The following is a 9,459-nucleotide window of genomic DNA, read 5'->3' on the forward strand; positions in this document are numbered from 1 at the left end:
AGGGGATGCTCGGTTCCGATGTCCTCCACCCCCTACCCCAGTGCTCCGCACTCAGCTCTGGCTCCGCACCACCTCGCACGGGCTAGGGCCGCACCCCCGCCTCCCTCCCGGCCGCCCCTGGCTCTGGCCCTCCTCTCGGGGTCTGGACCCCTCACCCCCGGCCCGGATCCGCGCCAGCCGAAGTCTGCCCCCCACCTCCGCGTCCCCCAGGCCCGGGTCTGCATCCCCGCATCTCATCCACGTCCCTCAAGCCCGGATCTGCACCCCGGTCCTCCGGCCGCCCCTCTAGTCCCCCCATCCCCAGGCCCGCATCCGCACCTCCAATCCCCTGCCGCACCCCCTCCCGAGTCCCCGCCCCCAACCCTGACCGCGTCCTCACCCCGCCGCGGGGTCCGCGACCCCATCCCCCGGCCGCACCCCCTCCCGAGTCTCCGCCCCCAACCCTGACCGCGTCCTCACCCTGCCGCGGGGTCCGCGCCCCAACCCCCGGCCGCACCCCTTCCCGAGTCCCCGCCCCCAACCCTGACCTCGTCCTCACCCCGCCGCGGGGTCCGCGCCCCCATCCCCCGGCCGCACCCCCTCCCGAGTCGCCGCCCCCATTCCCGGATCGCGTCCCCCCCCCTCTATTCCGGGCCCGCACCCCCGCCCCGGCCGCGCCCCCTCACGCGTCCCCGCCCCGGCCGCGCTCCCGCCCCGGGGCCGCGCTCCTGCGGGGAGACGGGCCTGCTCGGCGGGCGGCGGGGGCGCCATGGGCAGCGGCAGCAGCCGGAGCGGCCGGGCCCTGAGGCGGCTGCGCGGCCCCGACAGCCGGCCTGCGGGACCCGGCGGGGCAGCCTCGGAGGGAGGGACGCGGCCTCTGGTCTCGGCGACGGCGGCGGCCGCCCCGGAGGAGGCCCGGGAGGCGGAGGCGGCTGAGGGGGCGGCCGACCCCGGCCCCGACCCGGGCCCCGCGGCGCCCCCCGACGGCGGGGACGAGACCCTGCGCCTGCTGGACCAGCTGCTGGCCGAGTCGGCGGCCTGGGGCCCGGGCGAGCCGGCCCCGCGGGGCCCGACGCGGCCCCGACCCGCAGCCGGCGCCCGGAGCCCGGTGAGTGTCGGCGGGGCCCGCGGAGCCGTTGGGGCCGCGCCCTGTCCCCCCCAGCGCCCCAGCCGCGTGCTCGCCCCCACCCGCCGCCGCGCCCGCGGTACCCTGCCCCCCTCTGCCTCGAGGGTCGCCCACCGTCTCCGTGTCTCCGAATGCCTCCGAGGTCTCTGCCGATCACGGGGCCTCTCCTTCCCTGACCCCCGCCTCCCCGCCCCGATCGTCTCCCTCTCTGCCTCTTCCGGATGCTGGTCTCACTGCCTCGAGTTTGGGGTGACCGTGCCGGGGGCAGCCCCGAAGAGGTGGGGGGGGGGGGGGTGAGTACACACCCTTTGGCAGATAAGCGTCTCCCGGGCTGTCTTCCGGCCAGAGCTCGCCTTCCTCGGCTTTTAGAGCCGTGCGAGCACCCTCACAGCCCGGCATCCCAGACTCCTTCCAGCCCCGGTGGGAGCCGGCCAGGGCTCCCGTCTCAAGAGGAGGCTGTTAACGTGGTGGGACCGGTAGCCAACGGTGGCTCCCCAACGCCCCGCGCGTCAGACCCATCAAGGTCCTTGCCTTGCTAGTCAAGCAATTCCCAAGCTACTGGCTATTTTTACGATGCTGTGGGATCTGTTTTTGGCTTCCCGACCCTGTCTTCCAGCACACTTGTAATAACAGCCCCGTTGTTCTAGAAAAACAATAAGAACGAGCTCTCCGGTTTGGCAACAGTCTTCGCTCCAGCAGAGCGGAATGCACAAGACCTTTACTATCAGCTCCTGGGCTTGGGGAGGACGGCAGAGGCAGCACCTCCTTCCCTGGGGCCCCCACAGGCTTTGCTTAACTGCTGGGGACCGTGGGGCAGGGGACTGGGGGGGGGGGGAACGCGAGGAAGGGGTCTTCCCGGGCAGCCACCAAACAGTAGAACCCTGAAAAAGCCCCCGTGAGGGCTGGGGAAGAGCAACGGTTCAAGGCAGACAGTGCCGGGCGACTTCCTCCGGGTCCTCTGGCCCGTCCCCTGCATCCTCCCAAAGTGAGCCCTAGTAGGTGGGACTTGATTAGTTCACGAGATTCCTTCAGGACTACGTCACCATTCAGTTATATAACCCTGAAGATGGCCACACAGTTGAGAAATTGGGGGGAAATTCTGAGACAGCATGGAAGCAGTCCTTTAGCGCTCCGTCTTCCGGTGCCGTGGAAACTTCCCAAGTGAGAAGGGGAAAGAGACAAAAAGCATGGATTTCCCCTGATGTGCTGAGCATCACAGTGAGTCTCGGGGTGCAGGGCCGCCTCACTCACCCTTGCAGACATTTCTGTGTGCCCGGCACCGCTCCAGGTGCCAAAGCGGACACGGAAGGCACTCGGTCCTTGCCTGAAAGAAATCCGCAGTCTAATGGGGTGGGGGGGGGGGGAGACCCGACAAAAAGCAGAGACAGACCTGCATAAAGAGTCCACAGGAGGAGCCCCCTGGAGAAGCCAGGGTGGCCCTCCAGAAGGACAGCAGTGGACCCGAATCTGGAAGGATCTGTGGCATGAGCCGGGCAAATGAGCCAAGGAGAGGAGGGCATCTGCGCAGAGAGAACCCCAGTGCATGTGCAGAGGCGAGGGGCTGGGGTCGGCGGTGCACAGTCTGTGGGTGGCGGGGACATGGGTTGAAGAGGTCCCAAAGGGTGCGTGCCATGCTGTCATAGGTCATGCTAGGACTTTCCCATGGGAGGGAGTTCAGACTTTGCCGTGAAAGCTCTGGGTGCCTTTGAAGGGGTAGGCAGAGTGATCTTCTGTGTTTTGGGAAGATTACACAAGCAGCTGTGGGAGGGGCTGGGCCAAGCAAGTTTGGAGCCCAGATGGCCAGCTGGGGGCTGCCTCAGTGGTCTGGTGAGCAGGTCCTGGGCGAAGCAGGACAGCCAGGGGGCTGAAGGGGAGATCCAGTCCAGAGGTACCTAAAGGTAAAATCAGCCAGCAGTGGTTGTTCTTATGGATGTGGATTATATGTATCCTCTGTGCCATAAATATTTCTTGAGTGGATCCTAGAATCACAGATTATTCGATCTGTAAGAAAGCTCCTTGGGGCGCCTGGGTGGCTCAGTCGGTTAAGCGGCCGACTTCGGCTCAGGTCATGATTTTGCGTTCCGTGAGTTTGAGCCCCGTGTCGGGCTCTGTGCTGACAGCTCAGAGCCTGGAGCCTGCTTCGGATTCTGTGTCTCCCTCTCTCTGCCCCTCCCCTGCTCATGTTCTATCTCTCTGTGTCTCAAAAATAGATAAAAACACCAAAAACATAAATAAATAAAAATAAAAATTTTACCCACTATTGATTAGAATTTCTTGGAGGCTAATTATGTACACTATCTCTGAACCATTATCCTGAATATTATGTATTACATTTGACTATGTTCAAGAATAGTTAAAGCTAATATTTTAATGTGCACTGGGGTCCCAAACATGCATGAACTCTTTTAATCTTTAACGTTAGCATCATCCATTTTTACGGATGGGAAAGAGGAAACAGGCACAGAGAGGTCAAGCAACTTAACTAAAGCCACACAGCTATGGCAGAGCAGAGATCAGACTCCTGACAGCTCCTGTACCCTTATTATCAAGGTGTCCCCACCAGCTGTGATACCTGTGATGCGTCTCTGCCTTGGTCCACAGTCAGCTGGCAACTGTCACAGCCTCTCTGTATCCCCTGACCTGGTGGAGCCCTCTCTGGGTGCTGCCCTTCGGGGGTGGAATCACATAAGCACGGGGCTGGTGGTGATTGCTTCAGTTGATCAAGTTCTCTTTTTTTGTCTTCTTTCTCAATTCTTGGCTGTTTTCCCGATACAGTTAAGGTTATTGGATAGGAATGAAGTATTGTCATATTCTAAAGCTGGAATTTTTAAAATGAAGTGTGAAGAAGTATTTCAATCAATCATATATATCTGTACAGATGACATATGTCTCTTTCTCTATAGAGGCATAGAAGGGATATATATCTACATAGAGGGGCTACTGCAGTGGTCCTGGTGGCATTGTGTTGACATCATTGAAATGACAATATTCTATTTTGAATTTTTATACTTAATCTCATAACCAGCTTCTCATACTGCTGCATAATATTCTTTTTTTTTTTTAATTTTCTTTAAGTTTCTTTATTTTTGAAAGAGAGAGTGAGACAGGGGAGGGGCAGAGAGAGAGGGGGGCAGAGGATCCAAAGTGGGCTCTGTGTTGACAGCCGACAGCCCTGGGCGGGGCTCGAACTCAGGAACCCTGAGATCATGACCTGAGCAGCTGGACACTTAACCAACTGAGCCACCCAGGCGTCCCTGCTGGATGATATCCTTAATTATTATTTTATTTATTTATTTATTTATTTATTTATTTTTTAACGTTTATTTACTTTTGAGACAGAGAGAGACAGAGCATGAACGGGGGAGGGTCAGAGAGAGAGAGGGAGACACAGAATCTGAAACAGGCTCCGGGCTCTGAGCTGTCAGCACAGAGCCCGACGCGGGGCTCGAACTCACGAGCCATGAGATCATGACCTGAGCCGAAGTCGGACGCTTAACCGACTGAGCCACCCAGGTGCCCCAATTATTATTTTAATAAGTGCAAAATATCCACCAAATTCATGTACTTTAATTCACTAAACCATCGTCTATTATGTCCTGGATTAATTTCCAACTTCCTGCCTATGCAGTGTTAGGGGTGCAAGGCAGAATTCCTTTCACCAAGTCCGTGGAACTTTAAAATTAACATTATTTAGTGGGATGTTGAAGCTGAAAACTATTTAGGTTGGGAAAAGTATGTGAGAAAAGCTGATGATTTGGATTTGTGTTTTATTAAGTTATGTAATCAAATTATAATTAAAAAAATTTTTTTTAACATTTATTTTTTTTCTTATTTTTTTTTAATTTTTTTTAATGTTTATTTATTTTTGAGACAGAGAGAGAGCATGAACGGGGGAGGGGCAGAGAGAGAGGGAGACACAGAATCCGAAGCAGGCTCCAGGCTCTGAGCCATCATCCCAGAGCCCGACGCGGGGCTCGAACTCACGGACCGTGAGATCGTGACCTGAGCTGAAGTCGGACGCTTAACCGACTGAGCCACCCAGGCGCCCCTTTAACGTTTATTTTTGAGACAGAGAGAGACAGAGCATGAACGGGGGAGGGTCAGAGAGAGGGAGACACAGAATCTGAAACAGGCTCCAGGCTCTGAGCTGTCAGCACAGAGCCCGACACGGGGCTCGAACTCACAGACCGTGAGATCATGACCTGAGCCGAAGTTGGACGCTTAACCGACTGAGCCACCCAGGTACCCCTCAAATTATAATTTTTAAAAAATGCAGCAGTATCTCTGCCACTCAGTGCTCTATTAATTGGGGAAATGTACCATCTAATATCGACCCATGCATTCAATATATACTATTAGAGCACGTTCATGTGCTAGGTACTGCTCTGGGTGCTGGTCGTACATCAGTGAACCAAATAGACAAATAGACAAAACCTCCCCTAACATTCTGATCGTGTTAAGTCCAACAGTGAACAAAATAAAGAAAGGGGTCCAAGATGACCCCCAAAGTTTTTGGTTTGAGCAGCTAGAAGGATGTAGCTGCTGTCAGCTGACGTGGAAATATGGAAGGGACAGGTCTGGGGTCCCTCTCCTTGTAAGAGCCTGGCGCTCAGGGGAGAGGTGGGGTTTGGAGCCAAGAGTGTGGGACTTGGCAGAAGAGAGGAGCTCGGAACTTCGACCAGGGCACCGCTTACAACGATGCCGGCTGGCACCTGCCTGTGTCCCGGGCGCTGGTGTTTGAGCGGGTGACCTCGTTCCCTGGGGGAGAGCAGTGGGGGAAGCCCGATGGGCTGTGGTTCGTGGGGAATGGGAGGCGAGCAGCCAGAGTGTAGTCACCGCTTTCAGGAGGGTTCTTTTTACAGAGCAGCGATAGTGGATAGCCAAGGATGGCTCTGGTAGGATATTGAATTGGCCATAAAATCTCAGTCCCAGAATGGGCCAGATAAGTGAAGTGTTTGAGATGCAGTGCGCTAATAAAACTCAAGGGCACCCTCAAAGAGGAAATTTTGCTTCCCATCCAGTGCACATAAATTCAGCACCTTTGCTACCAGATTATGGTTCAGACTTTGTCCTCCCCTGCCTAATAAATCTGGGTGGCTCAAGGTCTAGGGAGGTTTGTTTTCTGGGAACTTTATTGTTGCTACAAATGTAGCACTTTTTTTTTTTTTTTTTTTTTTTTTTACGAGAAGGTCTAGGCCAATAATGTCTTCTAGTTAGGGTGAATGAATCCACCTTCCACCATTTTTGCAAAGGCTCCATTTTGGTCTAGCAAAGGAAGACCAGGGTCAATCTTGTCTATTACCATCAGCCAGGACTTCAGAGTAATTCTGGTTCACAGCTGCTATGGGATGTGATGGTGAGAACGAGCGATCAAACTAATTTCATGGCTGGAAAGTAGCTCACAGAGAGACTTAAAAAGTGACGGGTAATGGGATGCCTGGATGGATCAGTCAGTTGAGCATCTGACTCTTGACTTGGGCTCAGGTCATGATCCCAGGGTCGTGGGATCGAATCCCATGTTGGGCTGAGCTTGAGCCTGCTTAAAATTCTCTCTCTCTCTCTTTCTTTCTCTCTCTCTCCCCCTCTGCCCCTGTCCCCCCCCCCAAAAAAACCCCAAAAGTGATGGGTAATATGATAGACTTTTGGCAAAAAAGCCACTATTTTGAAGACACTTACCCTCTGTCTGCTTTCAGACCTAACCTATAGCAAAGAACACAACTTTTTTTTTTTTTTGGCAGCAGCCTTATATAGTTTTTTATTATTTATTTATGGCATTTATTTATTTATTTATTTACCTATTTATTTACTTATTATAATTTATTGTCAAGTTAACTAACATACAGTGTCTACAATGTGCTCTTGGCTTTGGCGGTAGATTCCCGTGATTCATCGCTTACATACAGCACCCAGTGCTCATCCCAACAAGCGCCCTCCTCCATGCCCATCACCCATTTTCCCTTCTCCCCCATCCCCCCATCAACCCTCAGTTTCTCTTCTGTATTTAAGAGCCTCTTATAGTTTGCCTCTCTCTCTGACACGATTTTTTCCCCTTCCCTTGCCCCATAGTCTTCTGTTAAGTTTCTCAAGTTCCATATATGAATGAAAATATATATCTTTCTCTGGCTGACTTATTTCACTTAGCATAATACCCTCTAGTTCCATCCACGTTGCTGTAAATGGCCGGATTTCATTCTTTCTTGTTGCCAAGTAGTATTCCATTGCATATACAAACCACATCTTTATCCATTCATCAGTTGGTGGGCTAGTTTGTTTTTTTTTAATGTTTATTTATTTTTGAGAGACAATGCAAGTGGGGGAGGCTCAGAGAGAGAGGGGGGACAGAAGATCTGAAGTGGGCTCTGTACTGACAGTAGAGAGCCTGATGTGGGGCTCAAACTCACGAACCATGAGATCATGACCTGAGCCAAAGTCAGACACTTAACCAACTGAGCCACCCAGGCGTCCCAGCAAAGAACACAAATTTAAGTGGTAGTAAGTGGTATTTGATCAGTCTGGGATTAATTAAAGAGTAAAACATAGTGCTGACCCCCAAAATGTCGTAACTCTGTTGTAGAGGGTTGTGTAAACGCACAAGCGTCTTTCAGCATGGAAGCCGTGCAGCAGGAGCACGGAGGGGGTGTTATAGACACACAAGGAGTCAGATAATCCTGTCTAAGGGAGGGGTCTTCCCAGTGGACCTGATGCCCGAGTTGGTTCTAAAGGATCCGTTGAGTTTTCCAGCAGTGGGAAAAGGATGGAACATTCCATCCAGAGGGAACAGCGTGTAGAAAAACCCGGAGGGATGTGGGTGCTGTAGGAGAATGGCCTGTGGCCCAACATGGCTGGACAGCAAGGTGAGGCCAGATGCAGCATAAAAGGCAACCGTATGGCTTTGGGTCATGATTTCATGACCTTCTAGGCTGAGGGATGGAACTTCAGCCTGTAGGCAGTGGGAAGCTGGTAGAAGTTTCCTGTTGTTTATTATATTTAAATGTCAGGGCACCTGGGTGGCTCAGTCTGTTAAGTGTCCGACTTCCGCCTGGGTCATGATCTCACGGTTCGTGGGTTCGAGCCCCCGCATCGGGCTCTGTGCTGACAGCTCAGAGCCTGGAGCCTGCCTCCGATTCTGTGTCTTCCTCTCTCTCTGCCCCTCCTCCGTGCCCTCTCTCTCAAAAATAAATGAACATTTTTTTTTAAATGTTGATTTAAAAACCAGAATAGGTAATATACATGCACGGGAGAAAAAAATGTAAAAGGTGCCCTGAAAATAGGGTTTCCCTTCTACCGTCCCCACCTTTTCCTGGGTTCCCTTCCCTGGAGACACCACTGTCTTCTCGAGCCTCCTTGCCAGCCTCGCTTCAGAAAAGTCAGAGGCGGCAGGAGGGAGGGAAGGAGAGGAGACTGCAGGAAGCAGGACAGCTCAGATAGGAGGGTACTAATCGAGGTCAGAGAAGGTGGGAGAAGACAAGGTGACACGTGGCCGTGACCAGCAAAGGTAGAGGAGGTTTTAGACGGGCTCCAAGGCTTCTGGCTTGTGTAGTTGAGTGGATAATGATGCTCAGTGTTGTGCAAATTAGGTTTTGTTGTGCAAATTATGTGCGAGTCAGACAGGTTCCCTCGGGCTGTCAGAAATTCACAACCAGTGTAGACAGCCCCGTGGACGGGCCGCAGCCGCCGCCCGCCAAGGCAGTGGGGGGGGGGGGGGGGGCGAGGGAGCGGAGAAGCCTGTGGATTGGAGGAGAAGAGTGCTAAGCCTGGAGAACATCAAACACTGAAAGCAGAATCTGTCCCTCAGGGGATCTACAAAAACAGTGAGATCTCAAACCGTGAGAGGTACAGTGCCAGGAGCTGCGGGGAGGACGGATGACCCCAGAGGGCTCCCTCCCTCCACGGTCGCAGGTTGTTGGCTGCTGTGCTGGGCGGCGGGGCGGGGGTGGGGGTGGGGAGGCTAGCTGTGTTAAGGGCTGAGAGCACGGTCCCGCCGCGCCTGGCCCGCCGCCAGGCCTCAGCAATTGCTACTGAGCGCTGGGCGTAGAGGTGAAGGAATGCAGTGGGCAGGGTGTCGCGCAGCGTGCATGACCTCCGGGGGGCGCTGGCGAAGACTTTCTGGGACAGGTGATTCAGATTTGGGCGTGGGACAAGCCCTACCTGCGCTCCGGTGAAGGAGGGCCAGCAGTGGCCGGGGCAGAACGGGGGGTTCTTGCGTTTCTCAATGCCAGGGGCCCGTGACCGGCAAGGAAGGTAGCTCCCAGCCCAAGGCCACCAGCTAAGGTGGCCTCTGGACTCTTTTTCCGACGGCCAACGTCGGTAGTCTCTTTAGTTTGAGGATCAGATTGCTAGCACTGAAGGGTCCT

General features: G+C 54.1%; 1 protein-coding gene across 1 annotated transcript; it reads left to right on the plus strand.

Moving 5' to 3' along the window:
- The first annotated feature begins 719 nt into the window (after nucleotides 1-719).
- Nucleotides 720-2,440, plus strand: CYS1 (cystin 1). The gene has a single exon (XM_049652553.1). The coding sequence runs from the start codon at nucleotides 749-751 to the stop codon at nucleotides 1,400-1,402; it is 654 nt and encodes a 217-aa protein (XP_049508510.1). The 5' UTR covers nucleotides 720-748; the 3' UTR covers nucleotides 1,403-2,440.
- Nucleotides 2,441-9,459: the final 7,019 nt, after the last annotated feature.

This window comes from Panthera uncia, assembly GCF_023721935.1.
Source record: "Panthera uncia isolate 11264 chromosome A3 unlocalized genomic scaffold, Puncia_PCG_1.0 HiC_scaffold_12, whole genome shotgun sequence".
Lineage (NCBI taxonomy): Eukaryota > Metazoa > Chordata > Mammalia > Carnivora > Felidae > Panthera > Panthera uncia.